Here is a 17,064-nt window from a genome sequence, read left to right on the forward strand (position 1 = left end):
GACTGACTGACAGACAGACAGACCGACACCGAAGCGAATACAATAGTCCGTCCACTATACCTTTTATTATTAGTAATAATAAAGGAAGGACGGACTAAAAAGGTATAAGGGACGGACTATTGTATTCGCTTCGGTGTCTGTCTGTCTGTCTGTCAGTCTGTCTGTCCCCATAGAAGGGCTTATCCAAACCTGGTCGACCTATATATCAAGTTAAAGGTCTTTTTACCAGGAACACGAAAATGGTGGTGCAAATTTTTTCCAGAAAACCATAAAGCCAAAAATCCAAAAAAACTAGTTTTTGGGGGATTTTTTTCGCATTTTCTCACACAAATGAGCTCTGATCTCGAAATTTGTCGCGACGACCTATGCGAGAAAGTTTTAGATAACACTTCAGTCGTTAATTTAAGACCGGTTTTAGCGTTACCTATGTTAAGCTACGCTGAGGAAGGCCAATAAATGGATGGGTGACTTAAACATTATATTGGGAATAAAGGGAGAACGGGCTCTAGTCTTGATTTTAAATCATTACATGAATGTAAAATCAAAAAATCAAATCAAGAATGATAATAAACTGAATATTAAACAAATTAGGTAGGTCCATAGGTACTGATTTTCTTTAATCACGATCGAATAAACTACGGGCTAAAAAATTCCCGGAGGGACGGACCCAGCTTGTTGGAGTTTTTACTGAGATTTGGATTTTCAGAACTTTTTACGTGTGAATCGTCCGTTTATTCATAATTTTTACCCAAACGCAACTGTTCTATTCTGGGACATTTTTGTACCATATTCAATTCAATTCTATTCAAAATCAATTCTCTTCAATTCAAATCAATTATTTATTTATTTAACAATAATAGATATACACATATTTCTTCTAATTTCTATTCTATATTTCAGGTACAACTGAGGGTGGCGATAATTACCTCCGTTCCCCCAGCGACTACATAGAGGGAAGACCCATACCTCGCCCCCCTTCAGTGATAGTGGATCCCCCCTCCCCTCCTCTGGATCAGAGAGAGGAGGAGAGGGGGAAGGAGGAGGAAGAGGGGAGACGACGGAGGTTTAGCTATGATAGTTGTAGACGTTGTAAGTGTTATTATTATTATTTATTATTATTATTATTTACTGAAAAAGTCAGGGAACAGAGAGAGAGAGGGAGAGAGAGAGAGAGAGAGAGAGAGAGTGAGTGAGTGAGTGAGTGAGAGTGAGGGATTGAAGTGTTAAAAAATACAAACAAAACGGCTTATATTTCAACTTGAAAAAAATAATAATAATAAATATAGTAATAACAGGAATTCTTGTTTTAATTGTATTTAAAAAGTCTCGAAATAAATTTGAAAAATTCCGCCCGCGGTGCTCTAATTTTCGTGACAACTTTAACGTGTGAGAAAAATGTCCAAAAGTATCTCCCCCTTATAACAAAAATTCTGGCTGCAAAAGTCTATCTATAAGTAGAGCCGTTTTCTCGTAAAAACATAGTCTTTGTCTGACACTAATTGAACACTTACTTTCTCCCTGGTTCCCCAGTGTCGGCAGCTTCCCCCAGTATGCTTCTACATTCCCCTCAGTCAGGACGTCGCAAGTAAGTACAATCCTGCCTACTCCGCTGGCTGATGAAGAACTAGTGATTCTACTAGGCTTCTTAGAGGTGGCTAGTTCTCTGGTCAATTAAGTACAATCCTGCCTACTCCGCTGGCTGATGAAGAACTAGTGATTCTACTAGGCTTCTTAGAGGTGGCTAGTTCCCTGGTCAAGTAAGTAAAATCCTGCCCATCCGCTGGCTGATGAAGAACTAGTGATTCTACTAGGTTTCTTAGAGGTGGCTAGTTCCCTGGTTAAGTAAGTACAATCCTGGCTGATATTAAAAAAAAAAAAACATATTAATTTATTATTTATATGTACTTACTCTAAGAGAATCCACAGGTGTGAATAAAATAAAATGATAAAACATGAAAAAATTCAAGAGTTTTTTTTGATAGAGAGAGCTGTAACAACGGAGGTCTTATCGTCCCGAAATCGAAAAGAGAAGGAGGACAGAATAGGAGAAAGCCAGCCGTTCCGAGAACAAACCTTATCTATTCGGGATAAAGTTCGCCCCGCGCGGGAATCTGTGACCCAGCGCTAACAAGACGGACACGCTATCCTCCTACCTAACTGGGCTGGCTCATTCATTCTTAATTGATTCCTGTGTATTTTATTTACCTTTTTTTTTTTTTTTTCCCTACCCGGGTGGGGGTTTTCTTTTTTTTTTTATTTTTTTTTTTTTTTTTTTTTTTTTTTTTTTTTTTTTTTTTTTTTTTTTTTTTCAGATGTGTCAAATCATTGGTACTTCGCCATCCTAGCATAGAACAAGATCTGTATGAATTAGCCAATACTGCCAGTGCCCATTTAGAATCTGTACATCCTGGGGGTAAACTATTGCAAGGGGTAAGTGGGATTTTTTTTCCCCAAAAAGGTTTGATAGAGGGAACTGTTACAACGGAGGCCTTATATCGTTCCCAAATCAAAGAGAGAAGATAGGATAGGAAAAATTCAGCCTTTCCGAGAACCAACCTCATCACTCTCTTGTGATTATGATAAAGTTCGCCCCGGGCGGGAATCGAACCCGCGGCCTAGCGCTTAGAAGGCGCTATGCTCCAAGCCAAATAGACTGACGAGTACTTCTTTATTGACCAGTTTATTTTATTATTTACCTCTTTCGCCCCAGGCTAATGAACCCGGTAAGTATATCTAACATATCTCAAGATCCTGGCTCTTCCATCAAACCAGGCAAAACCCTGCCCATCATCAACCCTTTGGTACACCTACCCAACTGGCCTAATGTATCCGGTAAGTATATCTAACATATCTCAAGATCCTGGCTCTTCCATCAAACTAGGCAAAACCCTGCCCATCATCAACCCTTTGGTACGCCTACCCAACTGGCCTAATGTATCCGGTAAGTATATCTAACATATCTCAAGATCCTGGCTCTTCCATCAAACCAGGCAAAACCCTGCCCATCATCAACCCTTTGGTACGCCTACCCAACTGGCCTAACGTATCCGGCAAGTTATGTGTCCGTCATTTGCTACTTCTACCCAACTTGTTTAACTCTTTGCGGCACACCGTTATTACTGTGTTAGCAGCTGGAATTTTATCTTCGTATTTTTGCACCTAGGGTTCAATAAATCTCTTGTTAGGCTTCAATTGCAGCCGAGGCATAGAATTTCACCTTCAACATTGAGAATTTGACCACAATAATAGTAGTAGCCTAAGGCCGGCCATTCACTATCACTCTCAGGTAGACCTGACAGGTACGCCTGAACAGAGGAAATGGCCGGCCTACTGTTGGGATAAAGAGACTCTTACTCTTTACTCTTGTGTTATTCGAGCATTACGAGTATAAATAAACACTACTGTTCTTGTTATTTCCAGGAAGTGGAGGTTTGATCAGCAAAGTACTCCTGGCTAATGCTGATGCACTATGTGCTGCTGCAGTACCTCTCATGGATCCAGACGAAACTCTCATGTAAGTTTTGCTGACTTGATATATTTTTGCCACATTTCAGCGAAATAATAAAACATCTTTTGCCGTTCTAATGAAAATGTTCAGCCTTGTGTATAACCACCACCAAGCACTTATGCCCACCACACACGTCCAGACCGTCTGACAGTCGGAGAGAACTTTGACCGCTGCGCTGGCTTAGGCATGAATCATGATAGAATTTTGGCTTTCTACCGAGTTTATCTAACATATCTGTCACCTATTCTTATCATTACACTTCCCCTTGTTTCCTCACTAGGGAAGGGTACTACGAGCGTTGCGTCATGAACAATTACTTTGGCATCGGGATAGACGCACAAATCTCACTCGATTTCCATCACAAGCGAGAAGAACACCCGGAAAAGTGTCGCTCGCGGGCCCGGAACTATATGTGGTACGGGGTCCTTGGTTCGAAACAGTGGCTGGCCAAAACTTATAAGAATCTGGAGCAGAGGGTACAGCTGGAGTGTGATGGACAGAGAATACCACTGCCTTCACTGCAGGGGATTGTAGTTCTGAATATACCCAGGTGAGTTTTAAAGTTGTAATAATAATAAGCCGTGGAAATTGAAGGAAAAAAAAAACAAACAAAAAACAAACAGACGGCCAAACAAACAAAAACAAAACAAAGATGTTTGATATAGGAAACTTCAACATTCCCCTGACTAGCAATGGAGCAGTTGCAAATGGGTAAAAATTATAAATAAAATAATAGACTCTTGAGTGGAAGGTAACCACTAGGTGAGGTTAACGCTGGAGGCGTTCTCTACCACCTAACCCTTAGAGCTCCATTATTTAATGAATTTTAATGAAATAAATAATTCAAACCGTTCCTGAAAAGTACCATTGGGGGTACTTATATAGGAACAAAAGGAAGATATTTTTATAGTTACATTAAAATAAACCATTCTCATACCATTCTCATTATTATTATGTGGTCACACTCTCAAATAAATGAGGATAAAATTCCATACCTCGGCTGGGATCGAACCCACGCCCTCCTGTTTACCAGGCGAGCGTCTTGACCACTACGCCACCGAGACAGGTTTATATTTTTTACTATGGAAAAATGGCCTAATGGTCAAAATTCGAGATTCCAATATTTACTTTCTGAAATGAATTAGCTAAATAGACAATATTTTTAAAACTAAAATTTAATGGCACATTTTTTTGCGGCCAAACTAATAATACACTTGAATACATGGTCTGTTAATTTTGAATCTGGAGGTTGGTGGTTCGAGTCCGAGTCATGTCATAAAATTTATCTAGGCGTAATAATCAGGGAACGATATTTGTGACTAGCATTTGTGAGTAAATATGCTTAACACAAATGAAAAATTCCATATTCTTCTTATTGTATTACAGGTTCAGATCAATATCCTGGGGGAGGAAGGCGTACCTATACAAGTAGATGGAGAGGCCTGGGTTCAACCCCCGGGGATGATACGAATTATTCATAAGAATCGCATGCAGATGTTGTGTAGAAATAGGGTGAGTATTACCTATCTCTAAGTTAAACTGAAATTCAAATAAAATTAAATAAATTGAAATTTTATTTTGTGTCCACAATTGACGAAAAATTTGCTCTCATATTTCGTCCAAGGCAAAAATTTGAAGATCTCCTTTCGGGTGTTCTCGTGTTGATTCAGCTCCTAAATGGGACGTATTTCGTCTCTTATCGCTGATCTGTTGAGGGTTTGAGAGGCATACCACGACAAAGACCACACGAATTTAAAGTAGTGTAGCTGTTGCATCATTGCTACAAAAGTACGAAATGAAATCGCTGGTAAAATAGTAAATACTTATCCTCTGGTTTGCAAACCTAGTGTTATACTCGGTAATGGAGGTTCCTCAGTATCTCATTGTCTGTTTCTTCTATCTGATTATTATTTTATTTATATGAAACATAGACTTTATTTATCGTTTCATTTGTTTCTTCCCTTTGATCTCCCTAGGCCCTAGAGAACTCGCTTAAATCTTGGGAAGAAAAACAGCAGCGAGCTCAGAGACGAAACTCACAATGTAAAATCCTGCCTACTCCGCTGGCTGATGAAGAACTAGTGATTCTACTAGGCTTCTTAGAGGTGGCTAGTTCCCTGGTCAAGTAAGTACAATCCTGCCTACTCCGCTGGCTGATGAAGAACTAGTGATTCTACTAGGCTTCTTAGAGGTGGCTAGTTCCCTGGTCAAGTAAGTACAATCCTGCCTACTCCGCTGGCTGATGAAGAACTAGTGATTCTACTAGGCTTCTTAGAGGTGGCTAGTTCCCTGGTCAAGTAAGTACAATCCTGCCTACTCCGCTGGCTGATGAAGAACTAGTGATTCTACTAGGCTTCTTAGAGGTGGCTAGTTCTCTGGTCAAGTAAGTACAATCCTGCCTACTCCGCTGGCTGATGAAGAACTAGTGATTCTACTAGGCTTCTTAGAGGTGGCTAGTTCCCTGGTTAATATCCATGAGATCAAAAAAAAAAAATACATGGTTATTTATTATTTATATGTACTTACTCTAAGAGAATCCACAGGTGTGAATAAAATAAAATAATAAAACATGAAAAAATCCAGGAGTTTTTTGACAGAGGGAACTTTAACAACGGAGGTCTTATCGTCCCGAAATCGTAGAGAGAAGGAATACAGAATAAGAGAAAGCCAGCCGTTCCGAGAACGAACCTTGTCTATTTGGGATAAAGTTCGCCCCGCGCGGGAATCTGTGACCCAGCGCTAACAAGACGGACACGCTACCCTCCTACCTAACTAGATTGGCTAATGAATTTTTAATCGATTATTATGTATTTATCCATGTTTTTTCAGTGGTGTAGTGGTTAACGCGTTGGACTTTGGACCACCAAGGTTCGAGTCCAAGTCAAGTCATAAAATTAATCTAGCTGTAATACTTGGGGAACGATATTTGTGACAAGCATTTATGTAGGTATGCCTAAGGCAATTAAAAATTCCTTCTTTTTATTTATCCATGTTTTTTCAGTGGTGTAGTGGTTAACGCGTTGGACTTTGGACCACCAAGGTTCGAGTCCAAGTCAAGTCATAAAATTTATCTAGCTGTAGTAATTGGGGAACGACATTTGTGACAAGCATTTATGTATGTAGGTATGCCTAAGGCAATTAAAAATTCCTTCTTTTTTTTTCAGATGTGTCAAATCATTGGTACTTCGTCATCCCAGCATAGAACAAGATCTGTATGAATTAGCCAACACTGCCAGTGCTCATTTAGAATCTGTACATCCTGGGGGTAAACTATTGCAAGGGGTAAGTGGGTCTTTTTTCCCCCAAAAGGTTTGATAGAGGGAACTGTTACAACGGAGGCCTTATATCGTTCCCAAATCAAAGAGAGAAGATGGAATAGGAAAAATTCAGCCTTTCCGAGAACCAACCTCATCACTCTCTTGTGGTTATGATAAAGTTCGCCCCGGGCGGAAATCGAACCTGCGATCTAGCGCTTACAAGGCGCTATGCTCCAAGCCAAATAGACTGACGAGTACTTCTTTATTGACCAGTTTATTTTATTATTTACCTCTTTCGCCCCAGGCTAATGAACTTTTTTTCCGGTAAGGCGCTTTAACTCTACGTGTTAAGTAGATCGTTCACGCCGACTCGGGTGGATTAAATTAAGTGGTACAGATTAATGGCTTTCAGATAGTTGATTAGGGAGTCAACGCCCTCCGGACTGTCAGACAGTACCGGAGGGGTAGGTAGGGAGGCGCGGATGTTGGCATGCAGATGACAGGACAGGATGTGGAGGACGGTAAGAGGGTCGCCACAACGGCAAGATGGCGCGGGGGTTCTTTTGAAGAGAAAACTGTGGGTGGCTCGAGTGTGACCGATCCTCATGCGACTAATGAACTTTTTGTTCATGTTCAGAGATCCCGACATTTGCAACATACATACAATTTTCCTATGTATTTATGATATGAATATTTTCGCCCCGAACTCACGATCTAGCGGTTCCAAGACAGGCGCGCTACATAACTAGACTGACGAGTACTTCTTTATTGACTTGACCAGTTTATTTGAATCGATTGCTTTGTATTTATGATATAAATTTTGCCCCGGACGGACGAGAATTGCACTCGCGACCTTAAACACAAATCAAATCCCATTCCTCCCTTATTTTCAGTTGGAGTTAAGGCCGGCGGTGACTCAGATGGTGTCCTCTGTCCGAAAACTAAATGAGGAGACCTGTACTGTACTCCGGAACAAGTCCGGTTCCATACTTATAAATCCGGATCTAGAGGCTCAACTAAGTTCCACTCTGAGTTCTATGGAGACTGAGTTGAATAGGTGTTACCTGTCGCATGTGGATAAGTTTATACACCTCTCCTATGAACCATTGGTAAGTTTAAACATTCAACTAGGAGAAAAAGAATGAAATTGAAAGAGAAAAAAAGTCAATATTACTTTATTTTTAACTGCTTGCATAGGACTGAAAGAGTGAAGGGATCACTCCAGCAGTAAGCTACTACTTTCAAATTATATTGAGTCAAATTTTCAAATTATATTGATTTATTATATTGAGGATAAAATTCCATACCTCGGCTGGGATTGAACCCACGCCCTCCTGTTTACCAGGCGAGCGTCTTGACTACTACACCACCGAGGCAGGTGAAGACAGAATAGATGAATGGGTAGAGAAGGAGAATGGAGTAAGAAAATTGTAAGGCCAGCCACTCACTTTCAGGTAAACCTGACAGATACCTGATGACCACAAACACCATCAGGTAGACCTGACAGATACCTTATAGTAAGTGACTGGCCTAAGTCACCTTTGCTATGAACTATCAACAATTTTTTTAACAAGTCCTATTTATTATTATTTCCCCCCTCAGTCTCACTCATCCAGCAGCTCCAAGCTTCTCTCCCCCCATACTGACGACTCGAGGACCTATCAGTCCAAATACAAGTCCTCCCCATCCGCACCCGGCGGAACTCATTTGTCTTGGTTATCATTCAGAAGGAAGAGTGGGGACAGCGGGACTAAACAGCCCAGTCCTGGGACAGGCACCAGTGGGAACCAAATACAAGTCCTCCCCATCCGCACCCGGCGGAACTCATCTGTCTTGGTTATCATTCAGAAGGAAGAGTGGGGACAGCGGGACTAAACAGCCCAGTCCTGGGATAGGCACCAGTGGGAAGAGAGGAGAGAGTCCTGCTTGTCATTGGGGAGTTGCCGAGGTGAGCACTTTCTCTCTCTCTCTCTCTCTCTCTCTCTGTCTCTTCTTATTATCTTAATTTTTTTATTATTTTAATATTATGGGATGAGAGACATTCCCCCATTAAAAGTTAGATCGTAGCTTAGGGGAAGAACTAAAACATGTAAATTTTAAATTATTAAAATAAAGCATATATTATCAATCTCTCTCTCTCTCTCTCTCTCTCTCTCTCTCTCTCTCCCTCTCTCTCCCTCTCTCGTTTTAATTTTCCCGACATATGAAATAGGAAGTCGCAGAAATGAGAATGTTGAGGTGGAGTTTTGGAGTTACGATGTTCGACATGTTGAAAGAAGAGATGAGAGAAAAGGGCGAGGGAGATGGAAGAAAATCAGTTTGTGTGATTCAAGTGAGAAAAATTCAACCTGAGTGAGAAAAATTCAACCTGAGTGAGAAAAATTCAACCTGAGTGAGAAAAATTCAACCTGAGTGAGAAAAAAATGAGGTACATATAATAGGGATGCCCGGAAAAGATTGACAAGAAACGCCGACCCTATTTAAATAGGAAAAGACTAGGAAAAAGAGTTTTCACGTCAGAACTGTTTTCTGAGCAGTAGAATCGGAAAAAGATTTTGTCTGGGTTTTTCAAGGACCAATGGGACCAAAAATTTAGACCCCCCAAAAAAGGACCAAAATAGAACAAGTTTTTTTCCTCCCAAGAGCTTGATAGAGGGAACTGTAACTGCTAAGGTCTTGTGGCGCTCTCAACAACACTCAACACTAAAATATAATCTTACATAGAAAACAACCCAGGTTCTCGTTCCTCCACAATTTCCATCTCTGAAGTATAAATAACACTTCCAAATTCTTGGCCAGCACCTGAGAGCTATGTCTAACTGATGAGTTCCAACAAGAACGAAACGCGTCTTAGGCTGCTCCCAGGTGTTGGCTAAAGTCTTATCGTCCCGAAATCGAAGAGAGAAGGAAGACAGGATAGGAGAAAGCCAGCCGTTCTGAGAACGAACATTATCAGTTGAGGATAAAATTCACCCGGACGGGAATAGACCTAGCGCTCACAAGGCATCCTTTGATATTACCTACTTTGTATGGGTTCCTGTCGATGTCCGTCGACTAAAATGCAACTTTAATAAAGAGGTGCTCTAAAACTGTTGGTATAATGGAACCACCTACTTGTTCTAAATAAAGCACTACTTACTTACTTTCAGAATTCACCCAACAAATCAATTATATTCACATCTGTTCTTCTCACCGTTCCTGAAAAGTACCATTGGGGGTACTTATATAGGAACAAAAGGAAGATATTTTTATAGTTACATTAAAATAAACCATTCTCATACCATTCTCATTATTATTTTGTGGTCAAAATCTCAAATAAATGAGGATAAAATTCCATGCCTCGGCTGGGATCGAACCCACGCCCTCCTGTTTACCAGGCGAGCGTCTTGACCACTACGCTACCGAGGCAGGTTTATATTTTTTACTATGGAAAAATGGCCTAATGGTCAAAATTCGAGATTCCGATATTTACTTTCTGAAATGAATTAGCTAAATAGACAATATTTTTAAAACTAAAATTTAATGGCACATTTTTTTTGCGGCCAAACTAATAATACACTTGAGTACATGGTCTGTTAATTTTGAATCTGGAGGTTGGTGGTTCGAGTCCAAGTCATGTCATAAAATTTATCTAGGTGTAAGTAATAATCGGGGAACGATATTTGTGACTAGCTTTTAAATATGCTTAACACAAATAAAAAATTCCGTGTTCTTATTGTGTTACAGGTTCAGATCAATATCCTGGGGGAGGAAGGAGTACCTATACAAGTAGATGGAGAGGCCTGGGTTCAACCCCCGGGGATGATACGAATTATTCATAAGAATCGCATGCAGATGTTGTGTAGAAATAGGGTGAGTATTACCTATCTTTAAGTTAAACTGAAATTCAAATAAATTGAAATTGAATTGAAATTTTATTTTATGTCCACAATTGACTAAAAATTTGCTCTCATATTTCGTCCAAGGCAAAAATTTGAAGATCTCCTTTCTGGTGTTCTCGTGTTGATTCAGCACCTAAATGGGACGTATTTCGTTTCTTATCGCTGATCTGTTGAGGGTTTGAGAGGCATACCACGACAAAGACCACACGAACTTAAAGTAGTGTAGCTGTTGCATCATTGCTACAAAAGTACGAAATGAAATCGGTGGTAAAATAGTAAATACTTAATCCTCTGGTTTGCAAACCTAGTGTTATACTCGGTGATAGAGGTTCCTTAGGATCTCATTGTCTGTTTCTTCTATCTGATTATTATTTTATTTATATGAAACATAGACTTTATTTATCGTTTCATTTGTTTCTTCTCTTTGATTTCCCTAGGCCCTAGAGAACTCGCTTAAATCTTGGGAGGAAAAACAGCAGCGAGCTCAGAGACGAAACTCACAATGTAAAATCCTGCCTACTCCGCTGGCTGATGAAGAACTAGTGATTCTACTAGGCTTCTTAGAGGTGGCTAGTTCCCTGGTCAAGTAAGTACAATCCTGCCTACTCCGCTGGCTGATGAAGAACTAGTGATTCTACTAGGCTTCTTAGAGGTGGCTAGTTCCCTGGTCAAGTAAGTACAATCCTGTCTACTCCGCTGGCTGATGAAGAACTAGTGATTCTACTAGGCTTCTTAGAGGTGGCTAGTTCCCTGGTCAAGTAAGTACAATCCTGCCTACTCCGCTGGCTGATGAAGAACTAGTGATTCTACTAGGCTTCTTAGAGGTGGCTAGTTCCCTGGTCAAGTAAGTACAATCCTGCCTACTCCGCTGGCTGATGAAGAACTAGTGATTCTACTAGGCTTCTTAGAGGTGGCTAGTTCCCTGGTCAAGTAAGTACAATCCTGCCTACTCCGCTGGCTGATGAAGAACTAGTGATTCTACTAGGCTTCTTAGAGGTGGCTAGTTCCCTGGTCAAGTAAGTACAATCCTGCCTACTCCGCTGGCTGATGAAGAACTAGTGATTCTACTAGGCTTCTTAGAGGTGGCTAGTTCCCTGGTCAAGTAAGTACAATCCTGCCTACTCCGCTGGCTGATGAAGAACTAGTGATTCTACTAGGCTTCTTAGAGGTGGCTAGTTCCCTGGTCAAGTAAGTACAATCCTGCCTACTCCGCTGGCTGATGAAGAACTAGTGATTCTACTAGGCTTCTTAGAGGTGGCTAGTTCCCTGGTCAAGTAAGTACAATCCTGCCTACTCCGCTGGCTGATGAAGAACTAGTGATTCTACTAGGCTTCTTAGAGGTGGCTAGTTCCCTGGTCAAGTAAGTACAATCCTGCCTACTCCGCTGGCTGATGAAGAACTAGTGATTCTACTAGGCTTCTTAGAGGTGGCTAGTTCCCTGGTCAAGTAAGTACAATCCTGCCTACTCCGCTGGCTGATGAAGAACTAGTGATTCTACTAGGCTTCTTAGAGGTGGCTAGTTCCCTGGTCAAGTAAGTACAATCCTGCCTACTCCGCTGGCTGATGAAGAACTAGTGATTCTACTAGGCTTCTTAGAGGTGGCTAGTTCCCTGGTCAAGTAAGTACAATCCTGCCTACTCCGCTGGCTGATGAAGAACTAGTGATTCTACTAGGCTTCTTAGAGGTGGCTAGTTCCCTGGTCAAGTAAGTACAATCCTGCCTACTCCGCTGGCTGATGAAGAACTAGTGATTCTACTAGGCTTCTTAGAGGTGGCTAGTTCCCTGGTCAAGTAAGTACAATCCTGCCTACTCCGCTGGCTGATGAAGAACTAGTGATTCTACTAGGCTTCTTAGAGGTGGCTAGTTCCCTGGTCAAGTAAGTACAATCCTGCCTACTCCGCTGGCTGATGAAGAACTAGTGATTCTACTAGGCTTCTTAGAGGTGGCTAGTTCCCTGTTTTTTTATTTTCAGTCGATGTTATAAAGTTTGATGAATTTCCATTTTCCGATCAAATAAATACCTGTGAGCATTTAGTGACAATGAGCTTTATCTGTTAAACAATGTCACAAAGTATTTGAGTTTAAACTTTTTTTTTTTGACAGAGGTTTGACAGAGGGAACTGTAACTGCTATGGTCTTATCGTCCCGAAATCGAAGAGAGAAGGAAGACAGGATAGGAGAAAGCCAGCCGTTCCGAGAACGAACATTATCCCATCAGGATAAAATGCGCCCCGGGCGAGAATCGAACCCGCGGCCTAGCGCTTACAAGGCAGACGCACTACCAACCAAGCTAACTAGGCTGGCCTAATGAACTTTGAATTAGGAAAAAATGACCTAATGTTCAAGATCCCGACATTTGCAAGTTTGTAACATACATACAATTTTCCTATGTATTTATGATGTGAATATTTTCGCCCCGAACTCACGATCTAGAAGCTACATAACCAGACTGACGAGAGTGACGAGTACTTCTTTATTGACTTGACCAGTTTATTCGAATCGATTCCTTTGTATTTATGATATAAATTTTGCCCCGGACAAGAATTGAACTCGCGACCTTCAACACAAATCAAATCCCATTCCTCCCTTATTTTCAGTTGGAGTTAAGGCCAGCGGTGACTCAGATGGTGTCCTCTGTCCGTAAACTAAATGAGGAGACCTGCACTATACTCCGGAACAAGTCCGGTTCCATACTTCTAAATCCGGATCTAGAGTCTCAACTAAGTTCCACTTTGAGTTCTATGGAGACTGAGTTGAATAGGTGTTACCTGTCGCATGTGGATAAGTTTATACACCTCTCCTATGAACCATTGGTAAGTTTGAACATAAACTTTAAAATTGGTCTAATAAAAAGAATGAAATTTAAAAAAAAAATACATATTATATACCTATTATTTATTTATTTAGCAACCTCTATGGCCGTGTGGTATCACATTAGGCTTGCACACCGGAGGTCCGAGGTTGGATTCCCGGCGAGGTTTAAGTTTTGCGGCTTTTGGAGTCCGGGGTGCACTTAGCCTTGTGAGGACAATTGAGTAGAATAGAATATACCTTGTTTATCCTGCTCGAATGGGACTAAAAAGTCCCTTTACCCCAGCAGTCTAAGGTCTCGTGTATATTATGGGTTCAATAATAATAATAATAATAATAATAATAATAATAATAATAATAAATAAACATCACAAGAACGAGCGATGATGAATTGAGATGAATGAAAGACTTGTAATACTGTGATATCCACAAAGTTGTGAAGAGGCCATTGGTTCAACACAAATAATTCATGATTTGATGATTACATTTGGTAAAACTGTTATATGGAATATTTTCAAGTGTTTTTAATTTTCCATTTATTCTCCTCCCTCAGTCTCACTCATCCAGCAGCTCCAAACTTCTCTCCCCCCATACTGACGACTCGAGGACCTATCAGTCCAAATACAAGTCCTCCCCATCCGCACCCGGCGGAACTCATTTGTCTTGGTTATCATTCAGAAGGAAGAGTGGGGACAGCGGGACTAAACAGCCCAGTCCTGGGACAGGCACCAGTGGGAAGAGAGGAGAGAGTCCTGCTTGTCATTGGGGAGTTGCCGAGGTGAGCACTTTCTCTCTCTCTCTCTCTCTCTCTCTCTGTCTCTTCTTATTATCTTAATTTTTTTATTATTTTAATATTATGGGATGAGAGACATTCCCCCATTAAAAGTTAGATCGTAGCTTAGGGGAAGAACTAAAACATGTAAATTTTAAATTATTAAAATAAAGCATATATTATCAATCTCTCTCTCTCTTCTCTCCCTCTCTCTCTCTCTCTCTCTCCCTCTCTCTCCCTCTCTCTCCCTCTCTCTCTCCCTCTCTCTCTCTCCCTCTCTCTCTCTCTCTCACACAAGTTTTTATTTTCCTGACATATGAGATTGGAAGTCGCAGAAATGAGAATGTTGCGGTGGAGTTTTGGAGTTACGAGCTCTCTCTCCTCTCTCTCTCTCTCTCTCTCTCTCTCTCTCTCTTTCTCTTTCTCTCTCTTTCTCTTTCTTTCTCTCTCTCTCTCTCTCTCTCACACTCAAGTTTTAATTTTCCCGACATATGAGATTGGAAGTCGCAGAAATGAGAATGTTGAGGTGGAGTTTTGGAGTTATGAGTTTCGACATGTTGAAAGAAGAGATGAGAGAAAAGGGCGAGGGAGATCGAAGGAAATCAGTTTGTGTGATTCAAGTGAGAAAAAATTCAACCTGAGTAAGAAAAATTCAACCTGAGTGAGAAACCTGAGTGAGAAAAGTTCAACCTGAGTGAGAAAAATTCAACAGGAAATGAGGTACATAATAGGGATGCCCGGAAAAGACTGACAAGAAACGCCGACCCTATTTACATAGGAAAAGACTAGGAAGAAGAGTTTTCACGTCAGAACGGTTTTCTGAGCAGTAGAATCGGAAAAAGATTTTGTCTGGGTTTTTCAAGGACCAATTGTACCAAAAATTTAGACCCCCAAAAAAGGACCCAAATAGAGCAAGTTTCCCCCCCCCCCCAGAGATTGATAGAGGGAACTGTAACTGTTAAGGTCTTATCGTCCCGAAATCGAAGAGAGAAGGAAGACAGGATAGGAGAAAGCCAGCCGTTCTGAGAACGAACATTATCAGTTCACCCGGACGGGAATAGACCTAGCGCTCACAAGGCATGCTTTGATATTACCTACTTTGTATGGGTTCCTGGGTTCCTGTCGATGTCCGTCGAGTATAATGCAACTTTAATAAAGAGATGCTCTATTAAACTGTTGGTATAATGGAACCACCTCCTTGTTCTAAATAAAGCACTACTTACGTACTTACTTACTTACTTACTCAGAATTCACCCAACAAATCAATTATATTCACATCTGTTCTTCTTTTCTCCTCAGGTAAGCACATGGCTGGAGAGTATATCATTAGGGGAATACGTGGAGACATTCGGTCGTCATGATATCAGAGGTAGTGAACTTCTAACCTTGACAAGACGAGACCTTAAGGACCTAGGTATCAGTAAAGTAGGACATGTCAAACGACTTCTATCAGCTGTCAAACAACTGTAAGCTAAGCAATATCAAACAATGGGGCTCAACCAAATTGAAATTTTTTTCGAGATAGAGTCCTATTCCGATGTAAAAGTACCCAAAAAGTGCATTGGCGCACTCAAAAACATCCAAAACGGTCCCTAAATCCCCTAAAATGTCGCTGAAAGGTCGCCAAAAAATAACGTTGAAGCAGCCATGGTTAACGACCTTGCATGAACTGACGTCATCACGAAAAAATGGCTGCCCGCGAAAATTTTGTGCGTTTCAAAAATCAGAAATTTCCAACAAAGATTTCTCCTCTTAGGAAGCCTCAAATGAAATTTTAAGCATTTCTATTGAAATCAGCGTGTTTCGAACTTCCTTTATCAGCGAAGAAAAAAAAAGTGGTTGAGCCCCATTGTAAGCTTAGCAATAATTGTAAGCTGTAAGACCATCAATATCAAGCAACTGTAAGGAATTGTTTGTGAATGAAGAGTTGTTTGTTTATTTATTTTTTCAATTACTTTTTTTCTCGGGAAAAAGCAGTGCCATTTATTTATTAATATTTTACTTTTAAATTAGGCCCAGTAGAACAAAACCATTTTTTCAAAGATGATAGGAAAAAAGTCAGAACTTCTAGAATTAAATCACATATATTTTCTTTGATATCTCAGCTTATCTATGAGAAAATCGTCATCAATATCTTTAAGCCTTATTTAGCAAATATAGGTGCTCTATTAAACTGTCAGTACAATGGGACTTCTAATCCTAATGGCCCGTTCTCTCTTATCATTCCGAAAAAAATCGTGTAGTGTGTAATGAGAACACTCATTTAAATTACATTGCCTACAGGACATTCGGGAAAAAATCGGATGAACCTCACTACAAGTGGGAACAGGCCTTTAGCTGACCGGTTAAATAAAGCATTACCATTACCAATGTCTTATTTCTTAATAACTTCACAAAACTTGACTACTGTCTTTCAATATTTTAATATTTTAGAATATTATAATCTAATCGAATTAAATTTTTAATCTCTAATTTTTATTTCATTGGAGGCTTTCATTCAATAAGGGTCTAATTTGTACGCGACACTTTGTACAAAACAAATTGAAAAAAAAAAAAAAAAAAAAAAAATTCAAGATTTGGAAAAAAAAAAAAAAAAACTATTTAGTAAGTAGGTACTTGATTGATAAGAGAACCTAAGGTAATAAAAGGTTATGAGAAAACTTGATCCTAACCCCAATTCTTTAAATCCTAAGAAAATCATTGGGGGGTTTCATTCAAAAAGGGTCTAATTTGTACGCGACCCTTTTTACAAAAAAAATTGAAAAAAAAAAAAAAAAAAAAAAAACTTCAAGCTGTTTTTTCTTAAAAAGTCAAACTCAATTTTCGTCTGTAGTC

General features: G+C 40.1%; 2 protein-coding genes across 2 annotated transcripts in view; both read left to right on the plus strand.

Annotated features, from left to right (window-relative positions):
• Positions 1–16,725, plus strand: part of LOC103511677 (diacylglycerol kinase eta-like) — a 53,126-nt gene extending 36,401 nt beyond the window's left edge. Inside the window, 19 exon segments of the mRNA XM_026825374.1 lie at positions 1,531–1,585; positions 1,660–1,757; positions 2,711–2,832; positions 2,882–2,941; positions 2,991–3,050; positions 3,421–3,514; positions 3,789–3,997; positions 4,842–5,020; positions 5,485–5,633; positions 6,673–6,790; positions 7,659–7,874; positions 8,368–8,435; positions 8,557–8,713; positions 10,492–10,617; positions 11,084–11,212; positions 13,244–13,459; positions 14,011–14,235; positions 15,529–15,716; positions 16,077–16,725. Coding sequence (XP_026681175.1) covers positions 1,531–1,585; positions 1,660–1,757; positions 2,711–2,832; positions 2,882–2,941; positions 2,991–3,050; positions 3,421–3,514; positions 3,789–3,997; positions 4,842–5,020; positions 5,485–5,633; positions 6,673–6,790; positions 7,659–7,874; positions 8,368–8,435; positions 8,557–8,713; positions 10,492–10,617; positions 11,084–11,212; positions 13,244–13,459; positions 14,011–14,235; positions 15,529–15,699 — 2,452 coding nt within the window. The 3' untranslated portion in view covers positions 15,700–15,716; positions 16,077–16,725.
• LOC113468449 (diacylglycerol kinase eta-like) lies at positions 2,727–3,518 on the plus strand. The gene is made up of 2 exons (XM_026825378.1): positions 2,727–2,941; positions 3,421–3,518. The coding sequence occupies exons 1-2, from the start codon at positions 2,824–2,826 to the stop codon at positions 3,516–3,518; spliced, it is 216 nt and encodes a 71-aa protein (XP_026681179.1). The 5' UTR covers positions 2,727–2,823.
• Positions 16,726–17,064: the final 339 nt, after the last annotated feature.

Source organism: Diaphorina citri, unplaced genomic scaffold (genome assembly GCF_000475195.1).
Source record: "Diaphorina citri unplaced genomic scaffold, Diaci psyllid genome assembly version 1.1 scaffold739, whole genome shotgun sequence".
In the NCBI taxonomy this organism is placed as follows: domain Eukaryota; kingdom Metazoa; phylum Arthropoda; class Insecta; order Hemiptera; family Psyllidae; genus Diaphorina; species Diaphorina citri.

Coding starts and splice junctions, on each gene's coding strand:
- LOC113468449 (XM_026825378.1), top strand. CDS start 2,824: ATGTATCCGGTAAGTATATCTAACATATCTCAAGATCCTGGCTCTTCC. Junction 2,942..3,420: donor CAACTGGCCTAATGTATCCG/GTAAGTATATCT, acceptor TGTTATTTCCAG/GAAGTGGAGGTTTGATCAGC.